Source organism: Tasmannia lanceolata, unplaced genomic scaffold (assembly GCF_043159265.1).
Source record: "Tasmannia lanceolata isolate RefF3 unplaced genomic scaffold, GAP_Taslan_0.1 ptg000019l, whole genome shotgun sequence".
Taxonomy (NCBI): Eukaryota; Viridiplantae; Streptophyta; class Magnoliopsida; order Canellales; family Winteraceae; genus Tasmannia; species Tasmannia lanceolata.
Window position 1 is genome coordinate 18,871,100 of NW_027518696.1, and position 25,451 is coordinate 18,896,550.

Below are 25,451 nucleotides of genomic sequence, written 5' to 3' on the forward strand. Positions count from 1 at the left end.
TGGTGTACAACTAAATTTCATTTGAGCACAAGACTAGAAAATTCAATCTGAGCATTTTTACAAGACTAAAATGGCAAGAAAAATGATATATGAATATTTTGGTACTAATTATTGAAGACTATACAGAACTATTTTAAGTTATAAAGTCCGATTGTAATTGAACGTGAACACAAGTTGATAAGGGATATACTAGAAATGAATAGGCTCTTAGTTTTAGCCCATGAACATGATTCATAAAATCCAAATATAAGTTCAACATGATGCAACTATGTAAACATTGAACATTCAACAAAATCAGGATTGCATCTCTCAATGGGGATAGGATCTTTTCGCAGGCTGCATACAACAACTAATTCAAACCAAATCAAAGTTATTTGAAGGTGTATGTTGGAAGTTGTGAATGTTTGCAATAAATGTATACATGCCCCAGGGATACTGTCTTGACACGGGCATGGCATCAACATGGTGTGCTAGTACCAATACCCAATTAGATGATGTCGCTGGTGCTCCATCAAAAGAGAAAATCCAGTCATCGTATAAATGGGAGGGTGTATACTTTGCACTCTACAAATATGTAAAAACATTTTTGGTACAGGTACATTCAAACAATTCAATAAAAACGGTGAGCTTCAAATGCATTCCTTTATATAAATCAGAAGTAAAAGATGCATTGCACTATCCTTTATTTTTGTTACTAGAAATACCACCAAGATTATGTGCTTGTCATATCAAATGCTACTGCCTATAACAGGTTCTGTATCATCTTGGGAAAAGAATAATAAAGATAATCCCATGAGTCATATTAAAAAAATGCAATAAACCTCAGAAGCTGCTTGCTGCATTCTCTAGGTTACTTCTACTAAACTGAAACTAGAATGACAAAAAAATTGCAACAAACAACTCAACACATTTTAGCACCATCTTCTAAAAGAAAAAGGAAATAAAAAGCCTAACCTGTGGGGGGTGATAGAAGTTATTCGAAACATACCACTATGTCTCCATTCGACAGAGAGCAGCATCTAACGGTATTTCTAGCCATTCCACCAGATGCTTTGGCGTCAAAACTTCCTCTATCAATAACTGCATTAACCTGAGACACCCTTCTTGAAGTATTTCTAGGTCCTGCGTCATGTTTTCCTCTCTTCATATCAGAAATAAGTGAAGATGGTTCTGCCACATTTCTTTTGGACCAAAGTGGTTCGTCAGATTCAGCAATCCTAACAAAGAAATGGGAGTTCTTGAATCTTTCCAAAAGTGCTTCAGTCCGCTGTTTGTGGCCTTCCATTCGAAGAAGAGATTCACTCACTGAAATATCATCTTTTGTATCTATCTTTTCTGTGGTTGACACTGTTTCACCATTTCCTTTTATATTTTGACCAGCAGGATCATCATGCGTGCTATCTAAATTCCCTCTTTCAGTAATAGGGTCGGACTCAATTCCCATAATTTTCTGCGGTTGCTTAGGGTTTTGTTCATTAATGCCATTTTTACTCATCATTGCAGCAACCCTAAATGGAGTTATGATTTCTGTATCCTGCTTGGATGCCGATAAACATGCCAGTATATGAAGCTGCTCACCTGTGAATAAAAACAAGTCAAGTTAACTAATAACAAAAACATCACCTCCAATCATGGTTTTAAATTTCGGCAGAAATCCAAAATTTCAGATTACGTCCGGGACCGAAATTTGCCGAAATTACCAAAATTTCTACGGAAATTTCAATTTCGGCTGAGGCCGAAACTGAAACCGAAATTTCAAACCTTGCCTCCAATGTAGGATGCCATCGATTCATATCAGGGTGGAAAACTACGAATAGAAATTCCAAATGATTCAAGAAATACATGTACCAGGAAAAATAAAGGAACGGTCCAAAGAACGAAATGAAAGAATATCTTCTGCATCACTCCAATTTTCAGGAAGTTTCTCTGCCAGTGCATTATCAACAGACATACGTTAGAAATACTACAGCAGTCTGATAGTTTACTTATAAGAGTTCCTTTCAGCACAGTGAACAAAAGAGATTTGAAGAAAATAAGATTTAACTAGACTATCAAAATGATTTACAAACAAAATCTGTATCATGAAGTTTGAAACTTGAATATCAAACATTTGGAAAATTAGATGGACAAACAAGTATCTGAGGATTGATAATTTTTTTAGCAGAATATAAACTGGCAACTTCAGAATTCTAATTATGTGACCTGAAAGAAACTATGATGTACCCGATACTAATTTCCTGCTGATGTCGACACGAATCAACATGGACACGTGTATCAACACATGTAAACATAGTGCTAGAAGTGTCAAGTTAATGTGGGACTGTCAAGGCCGCCTAGGGTTAAGGCCTTGCACCCTACTGCTTTCCGCATTGGGGTGGGGGGGGGGGGGGGGGGATCAGGGCGGTCCGTAGAGGATGGTTGCTTAAAGGGTTGAGAGGTATCAGAATGAGAATTCCCTTGCCATCTGCCCTGATAGTTACCTGGACCCCTCCCCAACCTACGTCCACAAACTAGCTTGCAGAACTACCAGCACGAGGAACGCCTATCACAGGCGGCAATCAGACAACCCAAGCCTTTTTGGCACAGAGCTTTGATGCGTAGGGGTCGGCACCTTGATACAAGTAAGCTGTTCATTAGTTGATGCGGTGGAAGGTAGCGCTCGCTTTAAGCGTACTTGCAAAGTGTTCCGTGGAATAGGAACTGCAGATCCATTAATAGACAAAGGGCGCGGTTACTCTGGTTGCGACAGCTACTGGCCAATAGGTCAGGTGCGGAATGAAAGGGGTAACATAGCTAGGAACGGTCAGGTAGGTGAGGCATACCCTGGCCGGTCAGGGTGCTTCTAACACCTTATCGCGTCAATTGGAGTACACCTTGATACGAGTAAGCTGTTCATTAGTTGATGCGGTGGAAGGTAGCGCTCGCATTAAGAGTACTCGCAAAGTGTTCCGTGGAATAGGAACTGCAGATCCATTAATAGACATAGGGCGCGGTTAATCTGGTTCCGACAGATACTGGCTAATAGATCAGGTGCGGAATGAAAGGGGTAACATAGCTAGTAACAGGCAGGTAGGTCAGGCATACCCTGGCCGGTCAGGGTGCTTCTAACACCTTATCGCGTCAATTGGAGTACACCTTATTTAAGATGAGGCCATTCGATTGGTCGGCTCAACGGGATCAGGGTCTTACCTCTCGATCTTCAGGGAATTGGGGGGGATCCCCCTCATATAGGGCAACCTAATGCCCTTCATCGCCATGATCGTGATAACTCTTCGATCCGCTCAGAGGCTAGCTCTACTCACTTACCACCAACTCAAAGACATTGAATTCTCAAAACTTAAGGGTTAGGGTAGAGACTAAAACACATTTTTGTATTGTGACACGTGAAATATTTATGGCCGATCCTATTAATTAAATATTATTTTAACTCCTCTTTTATTATTAAATATTCTGTTAACTATTCCTTGATTAATATTCGTTAGTACCCACCCATGAACCTAAAACTTAAACAAACTCTTCTTCTAACATTATATTCATTGTGTGCACATTGGTCTCCCTTACCCGCTGCAGGTTGAAGATTGAAGAAAACTACTGAAGCTGTGATATCAAGGGTGTCAAAGAGGAGTCCGTAAATATAGCTTAGATTGATGAATGCGTTGTTATCTAATAATCTCATGTTGGATTTAGACTTGAAGTTTCTTTTTTTTTCTTTTTTTCTTTTTTTTTGATGACATAGGGTATTTCCTCCCCATTTTAAGGCAGGATTAATCCCTATGGACTTGTAGTTTCTTAATCCACTTGTAGTTGCTTAATCATAATATTCCATTGTTTGTTATATGAATACCATATTTATCTTGTTGCAAATTATGATTAGTAATCAGTAATTATATATGCATGTGTATGTATGGGTGTGTCCCTATTTGTGGATTTTAGGGAATGTCGTATCAGCACACTGTAATCTTGCCGACACTTGAAAAGTGAATCCGTGTCCACAGATCATAGGATAGAAACATAATAATCCAAATATGTGTATGTTAAGAATTAAAAGTAGGACAAAATGACCACCACCATTGAGCTAGGGAAGTCCTGAACAGCATATAATGCATTTATACCTGCAAACAGCAATAGGTAGAAAACTCACAACTGATGCAATTGAATGTTTGACAAGTATTTTAACAGCAATTAGAAAAATCCTATTTTAAAAACCTAAAATTGTTTGAAATTTCCCCGGTATGTTTTTTTTTTTCTGAATGGTAATATATCATTAATAAAAGAAAACAAGCAACATACACAGAATCAAACAACGCGAAGCCAACCGAGGAGGTCGAGCAGAAGAAAATGAGAAAACATCACAAAACAAAACACCAAAATGGCCATCACAGGGGAAGGAAATCGAACAGTTCAAGCCCCTGCTTGCTCACTCCATCTCTAGCAAGACTATCTGCCTCGGCGTTAGCAGACCTCTTTACGTGCTGAAAAACTACTTCCGACCCTCCAATCTGGTCCCTAATCTCATCCATCCAACAGGCAAATCTCCAGGGGCAAGACTTCCCCGGTATGTTAATAAACAGCAATAGGTAGAAAACCCACAACATGGTTAAACAGACACAAATGTGGTGATTCACAAACTAAAATTGTTATGCTCTGATTCAGGAATAATTCGACAAGGCAAATGATTGATATGTATGGGAAACGTTTGCAAAGAGTAGAAAAAACTTTGCAAGAAACACATCTGTTTATATATTAACAAGTACAATTCAGAAAATTTGAATTTAATTCGGTAATTTGACAAATAAGTCAACAAATTTACATTTAACTAGGAAAAATTTGGGATTCAACTCATCTCAAGTAAGCTTTTGTCCCAAACTAGTTGGGGTCGGCAAAAATTTGGGATTGATTTGAAGAAATCGCATTTAATTAAAAAATGGCAGATTTTTTACTTTACTTGGAATTTTTTAAAGTGTAAAAGGGGGAATTAAAATCAGGATTTATTCAAAAAACAAATTATTTAGAGAATTTTGTAATGCAAACCATGACAGAAAGAAGTTCAAAGGAAATCAACAACATTGCCTTTATCAAGAAGTAATTGAGACGAAGAATAGTTAAGTGATTTAAACGATACATCAGGATGATACGCAAATAGAGGAGGGAGACATGCACAATGATGATGATGATGATGTCGTAAGTGACTGGAGAAAAGCAGATAGTATTTTAAGGTCTGTTGCATAATAGATTATACAAGTAATTGACCAGTCATTGACTGGTTGTTTCACTTGTGAATGATGATTTGGTTTTTGCATTTAGCTAGCTAGTTGATATAATTTGGTTTCTTTAAAATTTTATTAAATTTGAGTCACATTGGTGGCTGATTGGATTTGCAAAAAAAAAAAAAAATTATTGCGATATTTTGCATCATATTTGTGCAAAATAAAATATTTGAAAAGGAGGAAATTTCTTTTATGAGATTTTTTTCCTTGTAACAAGCATGCACAATGAATTCCCTAACATGATATTTTTCATGCAGCATATCATATTTTAGATGGATGCAATAAAAAACTCACAATAAAAGTAGTAAATTGAGCATCAAATCACGAGTAGTTGCCATGTCCAATGTAGAGGATGAGTACAGGGCAATGTCCCATACCACTTGTGAAGTAACATGGTTGAAAGTTGAAACATCCTCTTCAGGAGTTAGGGTTTGACGCTGATCTTTCAATGAAACTTTACTGTGATAACCAAGCTGCAATTCATATTGCTTCGAATCAAGTATTTCATGAAAGGACCGAACATATTGAAGATGACTCACATTTTGTTAGAGACAAGGTAGTGGTTGCATTCTATCCACTCCTTTTGTACGATTTGAAATCAATTGGCTGACTTGTTTAATAAGGATCTAAGTCATAATCAGGTTGATCATATATGTTCTAAGCTGGGGCGATAAGATATACAAGCTCCAGCTTGCGGGACAAGTAAATCTTTTCACATTTTTTTTATAATTTTATTCTTTCAATTGATTGAAAAAAAAATAACAGTAATCAATAAGCTCTATAATGTAGTACTCTGAGACATAATCTAATTAATATTGGAGCAAAAGAGCATCTTTCATATAGTATTCACCCAACAGACAAGTAGAAATCTAATTTAGAAAAAGTGAAAAAGTAAAGACATACTGAATGGAATGGTTATCCATCCTTCATCTCCAGAAACATCTGTGTGGGTCCCAATTCCAATAGAGACATCATTTTCTGAACTTGCAGCATCAATACTCCCATTGACAACTCCATTGTTGTCTCTATCACCACCTTCATCTGCAAAGGAATTTGGAAACGGATCATCGGCAATAAGACCTTCTAATGTAGTTTGATGTTTGAGAGAAGAATGGGCGTCTTTGGGGAGTTCTTCAACAGTTGGCAGATCTGGAACTACAGGATGTGTACTCTTCAACCCAAAATTCATTGTTCTCTGATATTATCTGCAAGATTACATAGGAAGTTCCATAATCTAAACAAGAAAAACTCCAGGATCATTTGCTTTTAGTTCTCATATGAAGAAAACATAGTTCAGGAAATCAAACTTGAAATATCAAAATACGTATTTTTTTTTCAAAAAAAAAAAAAAGGGTCAAACAAAGGCCAAAAAGCCCTCACCTTTTCAAGGAATTACAACCCATATCCTTCTCCCTAGAACTTTAGAAAAGCCCATCCTTTTATGTCTATTTACTACCCATACCATTCACCTTTTAAGTGCAAAACCAACCCAAAATCACTCAAATTTACAAAAGGTTGCCACTCAGCCCTAGATACGAAAAATCAACCCTTCCATTGCCCATTTCTTTTAAGATCTTCCCCAAATGAAATGGAATCTTGTCCAAGATCATGTTCTTGCAATCAAACGGCCACAACCTTCCCAATCTTACCGATTTTGCCAACTTACTATCTATCCCAAGCAAGAAATCCGTTTAAATGAAAAAAAACCCATTTTTCTTCCCTTAAATGCCAAATCCAGCCCAACCCTTCAATCACCAACGAACATCTTTCAATCAAACACATTTTCTCACCCACTATTTCCAAAAACTATCCAAATCAGATTTTTTTTTAAAAATCCCTAATTGATTCTCTAAAAACAGTATTTTTCTCCTTCTTCACCTATAAGTACCTACCTTTGCCACCCTATTGAAACCACGAAAAATACAAGGCATAAAGCCCACACAAAGCTCTCTCTCTCTCTCTCTCTCTCTCTCTCTCTCTCTCTCTCTCTCTCTCTACATTTTCTATAATTTTCTCTTTATTTTCACTGTTTTTCGCCATATATTACACCGGGGCAGTGCCTTGGACGCCGTCTCAAAAGGTCTTCGACATCCCCACACAAATCACATCTCTACATCACCAAAGGACAGCGAAATTTCACCCTCCTCTCGCAATCTCGCCAGTCTGCCTGCAATCCGAGATTCCACGAAAGGGAAGGCTAAACCCTTCTTCATTTAGAGTTCTCTATGCTTATTAATTTACATTTCTCTGTGCTGTGATTAATTCTCATTGAAGTCACTGTAAGCAACTATTATAGGCTCCTTGAGTTTCTGATTGAAATCTGTCATAATATCTTGAATATACTCTATATTTTTTTTACACCATTTTGTTTCACATAAATATACCCTAATTTTCTGAGTTTTGTTCACATACTAACTCACCACAAGAATCAGTTCTTGTCTACACTAGAGTCCGCATTTTCGGAGTAATTAATGAATCAGTTCTCTCTATTGCTTGCACCCTTAGATCCTACTTATTACTTGGTGTCTCATTTTTACGTCAAGCCTTATTACTCTGTATTTCATTTAAGCCCCAAACTGTGTGTGTGTGTGTGTGTGTGTGTGATGTGTGGGGAACCCTAACACATACTTTTTCTCCATATGTTCTCTTCTATCTTTCGTATCTTCAACTCCATGTAGAATAACATGGTATCAGAGCAAAGAAGGAGAAGATCGTAGATCAAAAAGTTGAAGGTACATTGCCATAACCTGAACCTTCAGCCCTAAGACCATTTCTCTCTTTTCTTCTCTCTTCTCAAAACCAGTCATCTCTCAAACCCAATCTTCTCCATCCCAAACCTAATCTGATTGCCGCCCCTAACCCTAGCCCCCATCCACTGCCGTCCCAAACCCTAGTGTCCTAATCTACTGCGGCCACTAACCCTAGTGCCTTCCACCACAGCTGCACCTAACCCTAATCACAGCCGCCCCTAACCCTAGCCCTAATCTTATTGTATCACACCCCTTCCCTCTAATTTCATCATCATATTCCCATCTTACGCCATTTATTTATAAAAATTAGTCCATAAATCTCTCTTTATTCTACCTTATTCATGTTCTAAACAATTTTAGTGGCTCTTTTTCAACTTGTGGATGGTTCCGGATATTGGTACTTCCTTATTTTACCATTTTATTAGTGCTGGCTCGTTGTGGTGGTGATTTGATCTATCCCGGAACCATATGGTCGAGTGTGTTGTCACATATGTAGATGTTTGCCGGTGGTTTGCTAGTCGTTGTGATCCGTTGTTGATGCTCCCTTTGTAGTTTGTGCCTTATTTTGGGATTTTCTGCATTGTGAAAACTGTTGGTGATCCTGACGGTATTTTTGGTTGAGATATTGTTGCTTGCTGGTGGCTTTGGTGATGACTTTGTGCGTTGTGCTAGTCGTTGGTGATATACGTGCATTGGTTCTTCTTAGTTGCGCTGGTGTTTATGATCGGTCGATGTGTATGCTGTGAGTTTTTATGTGATGCCCGACCGTGAAGTACCGTAAAAAAGTACCGCCCTTGATATTTGATCCAACAGCAGCCTACTTTTTAAGAGGCTGCTGTTGGATCAAATATCAAGGGTGGTACTTTTGAAGTACCACCTTCACGCTACTTGACGGTCAGGCACCATATAATTTCTAGTATGTTGTTGGATTTCTGTGCAATTCTTCTAGTTAGTGTGGTGGATTGAGTGGCTTGTTGGTGGACTGTATTGTTTGTCAGTGCTATTGCCACAGATTCATAAATCCTTGACACGACGATTCCTTGTGGGTTTTTGAGATGTCTACGACTCCCACCTCATCAACCATATCTGGTTCATTTCCCGTGACTTCTATGACGTCGATCTAACTACCCCGCATGGAGTCAATCTGTCCATCTATATCTCCGTGGGCAAGGGAAATTGAGTTTCATTACATCAGATCCACCAAGTCCTAAGGATTCCTCCTATGACAAGTGGAGTCGGGAGGATGCACTTCCTCAGTCACTCTTGTGTCAGAGTATGGAGCCTAAGATTGCTACTCACATGTTGTTTCTGCCTACTTCTCGTGCAGTCTGGTTACGTGCAAAGACTCTCTACTAGGGGACTAACAATCTAACTCGGATCTGTGATGTCTATACTAATTTCTTCAGTGTAAGGCGGGGAGAGAGATCGGTTTCCGAGTACTATTCTGATTTTGTTAGTATATGTGAGCAGCTTGATGTCTATCATCCTCCATCCACTGATATTGTTGTGTTGGCAAAGCAGAAGAATGATCTACGGGTTGTTCGTTTTTTGGATGGACTTGGTCGTGACTTTCTGCCTCGTCAGCAGATATTAGGTTCCGGTACTTTACCAGACTTGGATGAGGTCTTCTCTCGGGTGCAACGAGCGTTGCGTGTTGATACACCTGGTGACACTATTGGTGAGCAGTCTGCTCTTGCTCAGTCTGGTTACAGTCGTGGTACTCGTGGTCGTGGCCGTGGTCGGGGTCGCAGAGGTCATGGTCCCGGCTTTGGCCGTGATTCATAACACAGAAGAAAGAGATAACTGAGAACTAACAGATGTATCCCCTGTACCAGAAATAGGGCACTTTGCCCCATTAGCCAAAGTAACCAATTTAGAGAGAGGGTGAGGCTTAAAGGGACTAAGAAGGCTACGGTTACCAGTCATGTGATGTGAGGCTTCAGAGTCAATGAGCCATGAATTGGAATGTCAATGAGCCATGAACTGGAATGTCAATGAGCCATGAACTGGAATGACTGAGAGAGCAGGATGGCGTGCTACCTTCCATTGCAAGAGTGGCAGCTGATTGTTTCAGTGCGAGAGACCACTAAGGTGTCGGAAGAGATGGCAGTAGGAGCCTCAAAAACATGACGTGCTGCTCGAGATGGTCTCAACTCTGGATGTAGATCATAACAAAAATCAACAGTATGGCCCTCCATATCACAATGGGAACAATAACGGGTTCCACGACCACCAGTATTACGGCCTCCCCGTTAGTCAAATTACATGTCGTCTTAATTGTTCGGTGACCTTCTTTCCCTCTTCTTGTTCTTTTCAGGATCTGGCGACTGAGAGGATTGGTTCAGGTCATGAGGTGGATGGACTCTACTACCTTGACAGAGATATTACCCCTACTTCACTGAGTACTTCAGTTGATTCTTTCATGTGGCATTGCAGTCTTTGTCACCCTCCAGCAGATCGTATGCAGTATTCTTCGGTTGTGTCCGGTCCAGTTAGTCAGTTTCAGTGTGACTCTTGTCAGTATGGACTTGATAAATTGGAACTTAGAGTAATCAAGTGTGTTTTTCTAGGCTACTCTCAGACACAAAAGGGCTATAAATGTTATAATCCTCATCTTCGTCGTACATATGTGTCTGCTGATGTCTCATTCTTTGAGGATAAGCCCTATTTTGCTGGACCTATTCCTACCCAGGTTCCTGACACTGAGATTCCGCTACCATTACCCGCCCAGGTTCCTGCCTCAGTCCCAATTGCGTCACTTGTTGAACAACCCAAGCCGTTGAGGGTTTATTCTCGTAATCGTCCCTGCTTGTCGAGATGCCACTTCATGTCCTCCAACCCCCTCACAGCTCGCTGGTCCATCCACGCCTTCTGAGGTAAGTGATTCTCCTGTTGACGCTCCAATCATGACTCCCACACGATCTCGTACGACGCATCACCATATTTCTGATGTAGTCCCCTATTCTCTTTTATCTCCCTCTTACAGTACCTTTTTGTCATCTTTATCTTCAGTTTCTATTCCTCATTCTGTTGTCGAGGCTTTGGCCGATTCAGGTTGGCGAGCCGCTATGGAAGCAGAGATGGGGGCTATGAAGGAGAATCACACGTGGCAGTTGATCCATCTTCCATCAAGGGCTCAGGTGGCTGGTTGTAAGTGGGGTATTCACAGTGAAATAATATTTACCAGATGGGACAGTAGAAAGGTTGAAGGCTCGACTGGTTGCGAAATGATATACACAAACATATGGCATAGATTACACAGCCACATTCTCTCATGTGGCCAAGATTCCCTCCATCCGTGTTTTGATATCTCTAGCGGTTAACAAGTCGTGGCCTCTCTACCAATTAGATGTCAAGAATGCCTTCTTGCATGGTGATTTGTAGGAAGAGGTATACAAGGAGCAACCTCCTGGGTTTGTTGCTCATGAAGAGATGAAGAATGCTATCTGCAAGTTGCGGAAGGCAATATATGGTCTTAAGCAATCTCCTCGGGCTTGGTTTGGAAAATTTAGTGAGGCAGTGATACGATTTGGAATGAAACAGCGTGTTGTATTCAGTCTTCAGCTCTGAGGGCAAAGATGGTAGGATCTTTCTGATAGTCTATGTTGATGATATCATAATTACTGGGAGTGATAGCATAGGTATACAAAGGTTGAAAGTCTTCCTTCAAAATGAATTATGCACTGGATATAGGTAGCATATTCACGAGGACGGCTATCTCTATCACAAAGAAAATATGCTCTGGATATAATGGGAGAGACTGGTCTTCTAGGAGCAAAGTCTGCTGAGACTCCTATGGACCCAAATGTCAAGCTTTCACCTGATCAGGGGAGTTACTAGAGGATCCAGGCAAATACAAACGGTTAGTTAGGAGATTGATTTATCTCACTGTCACTCGTCCGGATATCGCTTATGCAGTTGGTGTGGTTAGTCAGTACATGAGTGCTCCACGGACTTCTCATTGGTCAGCAGTTATTCAAATAGTGAAATATATAAAGAAAGCTCCAAGCAAATGACTTCTCTTCAGAAAACATAATCGCATGAGGATTGAGGGATATTCCGATGCAGACTGAGCAGGATCTCCTGCAGACAGGAGGTCTGCGAATGGCTACTGTACTTTTGTTGGAGGTAATTTAGTGTCTTGGAAGAGCAAGAAACAAGAAGTTGCATCAAGGTTGAGTGCAGAAGCTGAGTACAAAGCTATGGCTTATACAAGTTGCGAGTTGATCTCCTCTGAGATTGGTCTACCCTACTCGTCTTCCGTGTCGCTCCACTGTGACAACAAGTCCGCCATTCATATAGCCATGAATCCAATCTTTCATGAGCGGACGAAACATAAAGAGGTGGATTGTCATTTTATCCGTCATCAGATCCAAGGAGAGATTTGCACTCTGTTTACAAGTTCAAATGATCAAATAGCAGATATGTTTACAAAACCATTGAGCAAGGCCAGAATGAGTGATTTATGTAACAAGCTGGGAATGTATGATATACATACTCCAGCTTGAGAGGGAGTGTTGACATATATGTGTGTTCCTTCTATGGGGGCCATTTTTGTCATTCCATATGGATCGGATGTGTGGGGAACCCTAACACATACGTTTTCTCCATCTGTTCTCTTCTATCTTTCGTATCTTCAACTCCATGTAGAATAACAATTACTATCGGATTATGAGTGTGAAATTATGTTTCCACATTCTTCCAAAACAAGGATTAAAATATCGATTTCAACCACAACCGAAACCGAAATTCTGTAAAAATAAATAAATCTTTGGTTTTGATAAAATTACCACCGAGATTTCCTTGTAATGGCAAATATATCAATTCCTAAGTCCTAATGTCACCGTGATAGTTCTTTTACAAGCCAAATGAAAATCCGTTGTATTATTTATGATGGCTACGTATTTGAAAATTTAACATGCAAAAACGAAAAAAAGAGTATTTACGTCATTACACACCATCGTTTTTATTTTGCTAACGGAGCCCCGTTCTGACCCGTTTTGGGAGTGTTATAGGTGAGAGCTCTATTTTAGAGAGGATGCGAGAGACAGATCGGTTGAGAAATGGAATGCCCATGGCACGCAAAATCTAATTGGAAAACACTCTCAAAACGGATCAAAACGGGACTCCGTTATCAAAATAAAAACGATGGTGTGCAGTGACGTAAATACTCTTTTTTTCGTTTTTGCATGTTAAATTTTCAAATATGTAGCCATCATAAACAACATGACGGATTTTCATTTGGCTTGTAAAAGAACTATCACGGTGACGTTATGACATAGGAATTGATAGCTTTGCCTTTCGACAGCCCCCTTAAATCCTAAGTTTTTCCTAACCCAAAGTGTTTAAGAAAATTAATCTTAATTAATGAGATTTAATTTTAATTTTTTCAAATTTTAAATGAAGAGGGCATTTTGGTAAATTGGCAAGAAGGGATGCAAATAGAATTAAACCGAAAGTGCCAAGGGCATTTTAGGAATTTTATAAAGAAAGGGATGAGTAAGAGAGAGAGGGCTGGAGAAGTTGACACTTACGATCATAGGTGTCAAGCTTCTCAAGCTTAGAAGATTAAAAAAACAAGGAAATATATATTTTCTATATTTCTAGCTTTAAGAAGGAAAAAATCAAGCAAAATTAAAGAAAATTCGTGCAAAAATTTAAGAAAAATATGGATCATTGATTCTTGAAGATTCTTGCAAGAATCCAAGAGTGAATCAAGTGGAGAAGAAGAATTAAAGAAGAAACTACTTTTGGTAAGCTTAGTTATGTGCTGAAATTCTGATAAATTCGATTTTTTAATAATTTCACATAAGAATTAGCTAAAAATGTTAAACACAAAAGATGTAGATCAGGTGTTTTCCAATCAGTTTGATATGAGATACTTGTATTTTGGTTAAGATTTGAGTTGGTTATGATGATTTCAAGATTTCAGACAAAAGAGGTTTAAAAATAATCATTCTCATGTTTTCCGGCCACCTCCGTCAAGATTTGGCCGGAGGTTCCAACATAAAAGTTGTTAATAATGATGTTTTTAACGACTTTTAAGTTGGGAGGTTTTGATGATTTTCAATATACAAAGAGTTGTGCGAAAAATAAGAATTCAGATTTTACATGAAACCCTATTTCATAATCTGGCCACAAATTTGTGAATTTCCGGCCACTTCCAGCGAGATTTGGCCGGAGGTACGAACATGGAAGTTTCTGATAATATCTTTTGGAACAACTTTTATGTTTATGGCTTTTTCTAATTCTATGTATATAAAAAGATATAGGGATTTTAGTTTTCAGCAGATTATAAAACCCTCTTTAATAGGACAATTAGAAATTTTGATTTTTCCGGCCATCTCCGGTGAGAATTGTTAGGAATTCCCAACTAGGAAATTGTTTTTTTGTTTATGACAAGAAAGTTTTGGGTTTACAAGTTACTAAAATTTTGATGTATTGAGGTTGAAAGTCGGATTGGAAATTTCTAGTTTTGAGAAATTTCCTACAAAGACACTAGGGTCAGTCGACCGCGGTTCCCCTGGAAAGTAAAACATAAAGTTGCACCCGGTCGACTAGGGGTCAAAGAAATTAGAAATCCATATTTAAAACCGGGGAAAATGAGAGGAGGCTGTCGAAAGGCAAAGCTATCAATTCCTAAGTCCTAACGTCACAGTGATAGTTCTTTTACAAGCCAAATGAAAACCCATCGTGTTTTTTATGATGGCTACGTATTTGAAAATTTAACGTGCAAAAATGAAAAAAGAGTATTTACGTCATTCCACACCATCGTTTTTATTTTGCTAACGGAGTCCCGTTCTGACCCGTTTTGAGAGTGTTTTTCAATTAGATTTTGCGTGCCATGGGCGTTCCATTTCTCAACCGATCTGTCTCTCGCATCCTCTCTAAAACAGAGCTCTCACCTATTCTCTGACTTGCACCCGCTGTGACCACGTTCCTCCATCACCGTTTACATTCTTTAAAGAGGGATCCCACTCCCCAACTCTTTCTACATCTGATCTGCACCGGAGCAGCCCTGGATCCTTTCCCAGTGCTGCTGCTGGAGAAGGAACACCGCTCAAGGTCAGCTCTATCTGCATCGAATTAAACCTATTATTCGTCTTGTTCTTATATTTGACTCGCTTTTGCCCTAATTTATATCTGAAGAAATCCAAGATCTGAATGTAGGTATTTATGATCTTGATTTCAAAAATCAAATTGAAAAACCTAAGATATATATTGATGTATGATAGTTTCAATTGTAAAAGCTTTCTGTAGGAAAATAAATAAATAGTTTCTATATGTTGAAGTTTCTTTATCAATTCATTATTTATGCTATTATTTTTTCTTTTAAGGTACTTGATGCATTCCATGCTAGTCTCAAGAGGAGGTCTTATTCACACTCTAATACAGTACTTAATTGAATTGAAAAACCTAAGAGATATATGGCTGTATGATAGTTTCAATTGTAAAAGCTTTCTGCAGGAAAAAATGAAGAGCTTCTATATGTTGAAGTTTCTTTATCAATTCATGTATTTATGCTATTATTTTTTCTTTTAAGTATGTGATGCATTCCATGCTAGTCTCAAGAGGAGGTCTTAATCACACTCTAATGCAGTACTTAATTGAATTCTTGGAGTCTAAGATTGATTATTCTCTCACCCTCTGGGAGCAAATATCCATAACAAATGATACTATGTTGAATTGCATATCCAAAACCAATGAGCCTGAAATTCTCTAGTTCAGTGATAAAGTGCATAAGAAAAAATATGATTTTTTTAACAGGGTATAATAATTCACTAGGTTTCAAGAATAAATTCTTAAGATAGCAAAATTTGACAAGCTCGCCAGCAATTTATCCCAACACAAACACTACTGACAATAAAAAAAATAAACATAATCAAATGATCATATTTTGACTGAATATTCATCTTAACTACACCAAGTCATAATTATTTCCATCAAATATTTGTACTCTCACCCCCCTAGTATATTGTCGAAGGAAAATGATTTTGAACAAGTTTTTACTTTGTAACCTTAACTATGAGACTTAAAAGAGGAAAAACCAAGTAAATTTTTATACCATAGCTGATAAGGCTATTTAATGAATAAAGGTCATAAATTAATATCATTCTGTCTGAAGAATTAAGTCTAGACATGAGTATTGCTCAAAATGCATAAAATTTTTCCACCTACACATGCTAACTGCTTTCTAATACACTAATGCATTGTGTATACCTGTCATTGACAAAGAACAAATTACAGAGAAAAGAAAGACTTTATCTGCTAAAATTCATAAAGTCTTAGGTTCATGTGAAACCAAATGATATCACCATGCTGGCCAAATTCTAGAAGATATCAATGATAAAATATGTTAAAGAAAAGCAAGGTTTCTTAGTTGGACAAATTACTCATATAAATATAAACTCTACAAGCAAGTTACTGCAGTAGTAATTTTACATGTACCCAAATTAAAATCAAAACAACAAATTACTAATTCCTAAGCTTGAATAATGATGTGCAAACATATAAGTGAGGATATGTCCTAATCCTTTGTCTAACAGAATGCTATACTAAAGTATTATTTTATCTTCAGCACACCAATATGATTGACTCAATTAACATGCACACAAATCCAGAAGCATAATAAACTCCTAAAGCAAGAACAAAATAACTCCAATGGTTTCAACTGAATGTTTGAATTCTATTCAAAGCACCATATGCATGTTGTAATGTGAAATAAACGATGCAAATACCTAAAGGTTTGAATAACACAGTGTGGATCCCGTCCCGGAGGGTGACCCACGAGGGTGTGTGTTATGATAACGCCTTTGTTCATTGGATTTGAATATGGTTGCTTTTTTCAAAAATTTAGGATAAAAGTCCTAACTTCACAAAAGAAGCGACTGAACAGAGTCGCCACCTAAATTAGGGATCTAGGACCCATGATTAACTCTGTATATTTAGTCTACGATTCCGAGTTGGGTAAGTTACCTAGTTACAAGAGGGGAGGGTGTTCGGCACCCTTCTTGCCCGACGAAAGTCGGTCTTTACCTTTAAAATGCTCTAGTTGTTTAAGTTTTAACTAAAGGGGGTAATGTGAGTTTCATTTGAAAAACATAAATATTACTAATGATTTGGCCGTTCACAGTTTAGACTCATGCGGGCCAGGAGTGCATCCTACATTCAACTACATGCCTATGTGCCTATGTGAGTGTTTTTGATATTTTATGAGATTGATGATACTTGATTTGAGTTGAATTAGATTGATTGAATTGACTTGAAGAGACCTATGCTATATGAACCTAGATCTAATGCAATGGACCTAAGTTGCATTTTTAGTTTTTTTTTTGTCAGAATTTGGATCTAAAAGTTCTATTGGGGAACTTAGAGTGCCACTTCTAAGTTTTACAATCCTAAGAACCTAGAGCTTAAGATCTTGGAGGTAAAGATTTTGAATTGTAGTTTTGAATAGCTTGAGTTCTTTAGATTCTTAGGATTTTCAGATTCCCTTAAGTTCCAAATTTAACAAAGCAACTAAGCATGCAAAAAAAGTGAACAATTACTTCTAAACATGCAAAAGAACAAGACAAACAATCTACGCATGCAAATTCTAAACATACGAATGAAGTAACTAAACATATGATAAAATAACTAAACATACGAGATCATGCAAGAAGAATTAACTACATATGCAACTACATATAAAACGAAAAATGCAAAAGATGAGCTTTGGAAAGGGATTAGAATGGAAAAGGGGATGGCGAAAGATGAAGAAAAGGTATGGGGAAGGAAAGAGATAGAAGAATGGTGCGACTGAACTTGAGGGTGCCAAGTTGCCTACGTACCCCGTGGTGGGGATCAAGCCACACGTAGTTCCGTTGGGGTGGTTGAGATTAAGAATTCGAATTGAGATTTGGATTAGCTTTAGAAGCTAGAATTGAGAATTGAAGACTTGGATGGGGAACTTGGATTGGAAGCATGGATTGAGTCACAAGGACATCATTTTAGGAATTTGAAAGAGGTGGACTTGCGAGATTCGACCAAATAGATTCCGACATAGGGATGCAACTCGGTTGGGGGTTTGGGTGAATGACTCAGGTTGGGTTCGAGTTCAACTCGGGTTAGATTCCGGTTGGACTCGGGTTGCGGTTTGGGTCCAAGTCGCGGTTCGGGGTCCAACTCGAGTTGGGGGTTTGGATTAGACTTGAACTCGGGTGAGTCGCATAAGCCGATGGGCAATAGGTTCTTGGATTTGGTTGGGTAAGGTTCATTGGCCGAGTGGGCCATGGTTAGAGTGCAAGTACTGTTTCATTAATATATTGTTTATGATAGGTCAGAGGGGTTATGGGTACATAGGATGGCGTAGGATAAGTAGGCTAATGGCATGGGTTAGATGCACGCGCTAATGGATGTAGGTGGCATGTTATGGGTGACAAGAATGGGGTCCATAAGGAGGTTGGATGTGCCTAATGATTAGATATGGTTGCTATTATCGTAGAATAATGGGAGTAGGCATGATACATGGGGCATGGGTACTTTGGGTAAGATAGATAATGGGCTATGGGAAATGGGTTGTAGTGGATGTAAGATGAATGAGGCTGATGGCTATAGGAAAGGCATGTTGATCAGATGGAGCATGGGATGGGTATATGAATTAGGTGGGGATTGAATAAGGATAAGGGCTGCTCGGTTGGGATTTGAGATCGGGTGGCGGGTCTGGGCTGCTGGTTAAGGTGCAACTTTAGGGTGTGTCTTTAGGGTGCGGGTTAGGGTGCAACTTTAGGGTGTAGGTTGGGGCTGAACCGAATTGGGTTGAATTAGGTTCGGGTTGAACCGGGGTTGACTCGGATTGGGTTGGATTGAACCGGGTGGGTTGGGGCAGAACCGGATTAGGCCGGGTTGGGTCTGGGTTGGACAGGGCTCACTCGGATTGGGGTCGGGTTGTGCTGATCTGCTTGGATCGGGTTGGGTTATATTCGGTTGGGTACAGGTTGACTCAAGTCGGGTTCATTTGCAAGGCTGGTTTTGGGTTGCAGATTCGGGCTAGGTCTAGGATGGGACTCGGGTTAGACTCACATTGGACTCGGGTTAGAAACGGGTTGGGGTTGCGGCTCAGATTGGGTTAAGTCGGATTGATTCGGGTTGGACCCAAGTTGGGGTCCGGGTTGCACCGGGTTAGGCCCAGGTTGCGGGTTTTGGTGTGAGCCCTGATTGCAGGTTTGGGGAAGGAATGGTTCGGCCAAGATAGTATCAGGTAGTGGGTTTGCTTTAAGAGAGAGGGTTCTAGGTAGGGGTTTTGATATGACATGATGGGCCATGGGAGGTGTTCATGGAGATGGGGTATGTAGCTATGGAAATGGAGCATGTGACCATGGCTATGAAATGGGCATGTGGCTATGGAAGTGAGTGTTGTATGCTGATGGGCATAGAATTGTTGTCATGGCATACATGCTGTTAGGTTATGGGGGGTATGCTATTGTGATGCAAGAACATGAAGTATGGGTATGTTGTGGATGATGATGAGGGATATGTAAACATGCTATAAATTTAATGGGAGGGGACAAGGTTCGGTTGGGATGGGGTGTGGAAGTGGATGTGTGTTTGACATGGCATAGGCAGGGTATATAGCCTGATGTTAGTGGGAGGTGGTATATAGCCTAATGTTAGTGGGAGGTGGAATATAGCCTAATGTTAGTGGGAGGTTGGATAAGCCGAATGCTACTGGGGATTGGGTTAGCCGAATGCTAATGGGGATTGGGTTAGCCGAATGCTAGTAGGGGTTGGGGGTTGCCGAGTGAGGCATGAGTGGCGTAAGGGTTTGTGAGGCCGAGGGTTAGGGTCAAGGCCGTGGCTCGAGCTTGGGGGTTGGTTTGGGTTAGACCTGGTCTGACTCGGGTTAGGTCCAGATTGGACCGGGATTGGTTGGGGCTGAACCAAGTTGAATGAGGCTCGGGTTAGGTCAGGTTAGGTCGGGTTAGGTCCGGGTTGGACCAGGTTGTGTCGGTTTTGGTCCGAGTCGGACCATTGTTGGGGTTCGGGATGGGGGTCCGGATTGGACCGGGTTGAGCTGAGTTAGATCAGGTTGTGGGTGCAGGTTGGGGTCGGGTGGCGGGTTCGTTGCGGGGCTGATGTGGGGTCAGGTTACGACCTGCGGGTTCGGGCTTGGCTTGGGTTTAACTCGAATTGAACCCGGGTTGGCTTGGGCTGATTTAGGTTGGACCAAGATGAGTCAAGTTGACTCGGTTTAGGTTCGGGTTGACTCGGGTCGAGTCCAGGTTGTCTCGGATTGAATCCGGATTGACTCGGGTTTGGTGTGCGGCTAGGTGGGTGAGGCTGGGCTGAAGCGGATGGGATGGGATGCGGGTTTAATCCAGTTGGAAACGATTCGGGTTGGTTTGGATCTAATCCGTTGAATTGATCTGGGTGAGGTGAATGTACCCAACACACAAAATTGTTTTTGCCACATGAGTTTGGTCATAGTAGGTTGGATTATCCAGCACGTGTGGGTTAAGCCATCCATTTATATGCATAGCACATTTAAACACTCATTTGCATGAACGACGCATGTAGTTTTTTTGTTTTTTTTTTTTTTTTGATCGGTAAGCTGGGGTTAGGCGGACCCCTACCAGTATGAGCAAAGGGCCTGGGCACATGTAGTTTAGTCAAAGGGCCTGGGCACTCATGGTTTAGTGGTCATTCAAAGTAGATATGAGCATAATGGGGTTAGGCTCAATAGGGTTTGGGTTGCATTGCTTGGATGGAATTGGGGTTCGGTTCAGCTAGGTAGGATTAAATGCTATTTGGGGGGCAAGTGGGTCCCTGTTGGGAGGACGAAGTAGGATCGGATGTGATGTTAAGGGGTTGGGTCATAGATATTAGAGGGAGTGGATGATGGTTGTCTGATAGGTATGGGTTTAAGTGGATAGGGCAGAGTGGTTATGGGGACGAGAGTGCACTCATGGGCATGATGATGGGGTTAGATAACCATGGAGATAAGAGGCTACTGTTGGGATGAATATGATAGATGGTTTATAGGCGTGCTAAGTTATGAATGAAGATGGGATAGGATTCATGGGGTTTATAGTTTTTGGGGTCTTAAGAGGGTTGGGAATCAATAAAAAAAAAGTAATGAAGAGCGAACCCAGATTTCATAATTTTCATGCAAATTCTTCTAACCAAATTTAACAAAATTAATTAAGGATTTCTCCATCTTTGAGAATTTGAAATTAAGGAGTTTTCGAATTCGAAGAATAAACCCCCATAATTTCAAAAACTCAAAGAACTTTGCATGTTTTGTTGTTTTAATTACAAAAATCTCGAGACTTAATGGCCTACCTCTTTGAAGATGGTCCACTGCTTATTCTTGAATGATGGTCTTTTGATTCCTTGCAGTTCACGATCCAAAAAAACCAAATTGAATAATTCGGTTGCCAAAATTTACGAGGTAAAGAAGGATGGTTTGGCTAGGTCAAGGGATGGGACAGGACCGGGTTTGGTCTAGAAGTGAAGACGGTGGTTAAGGGTTTTTAAGGAGAAAGAAAAAGTTGGGAAAATTTAACCCAAAGTTGGGGCCAAATTAGGAGAGAGAGAGAGAGAGAGAGGGCTGAAAATCGTGTCTCTAAAGGGGAGGGATAGGAGGGTATTTATAGGTGAGGAACGGACAAAACTGCTATCTTGGTTGGCCTGTGAGATGTACGGTGGAGATCGAGCAGACAATCAAAGGCGGCAATTGAATGGAGGAGATTAAAGATGAGGGAATATCCAAAGTTTTTATTTGGAAACACTTTTAAGCTAAAAGGGAAAACGTCCAAAATTGTGTCCCTTTATTTGAAATAGTAAGACTTTGGACGATTGGGATCGCTTGCAGCATTTTGGGAAACAAAAGGATGGACAAGATGAAGCCATGTATCCCAAGATCTTAACAATCAAGAAACGAATTTGGGCATGAAGGAAAGCCCAAGATTCGTTGTCGTTATGAAGAATAGCAACAATTTGGATGGCCAAGATTGTCTGCAATCTTCAGGAAATCGAAAGAACGACCGAAATAGCATTCCAAATCCCATGCAATCTTTTGTAATAGATTTGAACCAAATTTAGATTGTAAAAATCGCCCATCCCAGGTATCCTTACTGATTTCACACGTTTTCCCCAGTTTTCCCATGTGGGGAAAAGGTGGGGAAGAGGAGAGAGAGGAGAGAGGAGAGAGGAGAGAGACAGCATGGGAAAACACGGAAAAGTCGTTTTCCGGATATTTTAGCGTCCGTTTTTTATAATTTTTTCAAATTTGGAATCCCTGATTTTTCCTCGTTCTTTTAAGCCTAATATTGCCATAGAAATATTGATTTCAAATTTTTTTAACCAATGAGAGACATCGATCTCCATCGACAAATCGCTTTTCCAAAGATTGGGCAAATCGGTGATCCAAACAAACCAACCGACTCAATCAATTTTGGATCAACGGTTAAAACTATTAAACCAAGATATCAACACCAATTAAGACATTAAAAAGTTCTGTTATCGATGATTTAATGGGATAATTTCGACGGATCTCATTCATCGTGCCATGATCCGTGACTTTTCACTAGGTTTTTGCTCAATTAAGTAACCCAATGTTTAATCCGAATTTGAGATTAACCATGATTGATATTATTTTGACTAAATGATCACAAATTCTTGGTAAAGAAAGACACCCAGGTCAAGATCTGCCATCGATCTGACGATTTACGGAATCGGGTCTCGGAATGGAATCAGGGCCCGGGCTGTGAAGCGACCCTAACTTATTTTGTCCCGATTGATGATCCATAAAGTCAGATCGAGGTTTTAAAGACCTAAAGGATATAAATCCATGATGGAAGGACTCTCACATAGATTTAACACACTAAAGTCACCAATCAGGGTATTTTTCTAATTTTTCGGATTAAATCATCTTCCAGATACATCTCTTTATCATTTTGGTTTTCAGGAAATGTGAGGATGCATATTTTACCAGTGAAATTCCACGGATCAATATATTAGGTTATTGTTGGTTAAAGTGTAGCAAAATTAGAGTATCTACACACAGACTAAAGAAAGACATCCTAAGAAAAACAGTATATAAACTCATATAAAAGAGAATATGTATAACCCATATTGCATTAAAACCAAAATCTTGAAATAAAAAAACTCTGAAATATAATTAATAAACAGATCAAATCCACTGAAATTCTTGAAATGATTCAAGCTAAGAAATGCGCAAAAAAATTTGGACCATCAAAACCTCCAAAGCAAACTTGTGCCTAATGTTACACTCACTATTCTCATTAAAGTATTGGAGAAACTAAAGAGGCTTTAATTTTTGTTTCGAAATGTAAGATTTTGGGTACATCTGGAAGAAAATCATTAGCCTCCTTTATCAGTATTTACTAGGCCATCAATTAAAAACTGAAAAGACAACATAAGGTTGTAAAATGAAGCTACAGTAATCTACAAGAATATACACTGAAAACCTAAGAATGTTTTAAACAAAAAATAAATTCATGCACTTATCAAGACAATATAATGCTAACTTCAATATCCGATAATCAATAATTATACCAATATCTTTAACAGCAAGGTTATCAAAATCGTACGATTTACGATTCAAATCGTACGATTTGAATCAGATCGTATGGCAAACGATTTAAATCGCAACAATGAATCGTTTTCTGAAAGAATCGTACGATTCATACTTGAATCGTACGATTCATTTACAAAGTGTATTTTACCTTATTTTATATGCCTTTTTTAATGTTATGATTCCAGTGGGCCCCACAACTTATGTTAAAGGTTTTAATACGCCTTTTTTAATCCATACGAAGTCTTATTCCATCGAGTTAGGGTTCTGTGAGACGAAAGAAAAACCTCTGTATTCCATACGCCTCCCCCACTCGTTTCTCCTCCACTGGTCCAAGAAGAAGAAGAAGAAGATATCAGGTATGCCTCAACCCCCTGTTTTATTTTCTTTTTTTGTATTTTTGTATTTCTTTGCCTCAACCCCCTGTTTTTTCGGATTTTGAGAACTGATTGGACTGAGAACCGATTGGAGTTGGTTCTCAAAATCCAAAACAAACAGTACCTTCTCAAAACAAATCAATTTGGATTTTGAAAGCCTGATTTTTTCTAATGTTCAGGACATGTTTATTTTCGATTTTGAGTTTTGATTTGGAGTTAGGCTCTGTTTGTTTTGGATTTTGAGAACCGATTGGACTCCAATCAGTTCTTAAAATCCAAAATAAATAGGCCGTGTGATTGTTCAAAAATCATTTCTTGTGAATTTTTTTTTCCAATCTAGTGGCAAATGATAAATTTTAGGGATATGATTCTAAATTAAAAGTCCCCTTGTAATTCTGTAAATAATACTTGAACTGTGAGTGATTCAATTCTCTTTTTTTCCCCATATGTAATCAGCAATGTAGAAGCTTCAAATTATGAAAGAAAAAATTCTTTTCCAACCGTTTCTAAAAAGCTTCAAATTGATAATTACTCTTTTTATTCTTATTTCTAATTTTTCCTATTTTTTATTATTTTTTTCTAATTTTTATATATAAATTTGAAAAATCTTACGATTTACGATTCGACCCCTCTTACGATTTACGATACGATTCTGATTTTCAGAACATTGTTTAACAGAACCATTTATTGCTAACGTTATCTGTTCACAACAAATTTTACATGCATGAAAATGAGAATCACACACATAAAATAAATTTTCCCTCTTGTGAAGAGGTTTTATTAATTTTGGTTGGGATCGTACACTTCCGGCTCTATTGGCCGCTAATTACATTTCTTGAAGAAGAAATCACCTCTGATTATCCATCAAGAGGTTTCTTAGCTAAATACATTTTTTGTTAATCATCCGCTAGAAAGATCTGTTTTATTTTTTGTTAACAAATCTTTTCTGGTGGAGTTTCTTTGTCCTGGTAACTTTCTTCAATTCCCCAAACTTTCTTCATGTTTCTTTTGGAGAGCCGTCATCTTCATCGTCCTTCTCCTGGAGGAGAAAGGTCTTCTCCCTTTAAGGAGTCTCTGGGAGGAGATCCTAAAGGGACCTTTAGAGAGTCTCTGGAGAGAGATTCTAACGGGATTTTCTTCTTTCTCCCGAATGAGAAAAGTCTTCTTTCTTCTGGGAAAACCGTCGTCTTTATCTTTTGGGGGAAACCGCCGTCTTTATCCACTTTCTCTCGGAAGAGAAAGGTCTTCTCCCTTTAGGGGGTCTCTGGAAAGAGATCCTAGAGGAACCTTTAGAGAGAGATTCTCTAAAGGGATTTTCTTCTTTCTCCTTAAGGAGAAAGGTCTTCTTTCTTGTTGGGGAACCACCGTCTTTATCTCTTGGGGGAAACCGCCATTTTTATCATCTTTCTCTCGGAAGAGAAAGGTCTTCTCCCTTTAGGGAGTCTCTGGAAAGAAATCCTAAAAGGACCTTTAGAGAGAG

The 25,451-nt window shown here is 39.2% G+C and overlaps 1 protein-coding gene across 3 annotated transcripts in view; it reads right to left on the reverse strand.

The window, feature by feature from the left end:
* LOC143853513 (heat-inducible transcription repressor) overlaps positions 1 to 25,451 on the reverse strand; it is a 56,439-nt gene that overhangs the window by 28,840 nt on the left and 2,148 nt on the right. The window contains exons 1-4 of one of the 3 annotated variants that reach the window (XM_077363309.1): positions 16,196 to 16,218; positions 6,171 to 6,472; positions 1,849 to 1,926; positions 989 to 1,578 (exon numbers count right to left, since the gene is read on the reverse strand). In XM_077363309.1, coding sequence (XP_077219424.1) covers positions 989 to 1,578; positions 1,849 to 1,926; positions 6,171 to 6,456 — 954 coding nt within the window. In that variant the 5' untranslated portion in view covers positions 6,457 to 6,472; positions 16,196 to 16,218. Of the gene's footprint in view, positions 1 to 988; positions 1,579 to 1,848; positions 1,927 to 6,170; positions 6,473 to 6,647; positions 7,223 to 16,195; positions 16,219 to 25,451 lie in introns of those variants that run through there. The other 2 variants (XM_077363310.1, XM_077363308.1) reach the window with 2 other exon arrangements.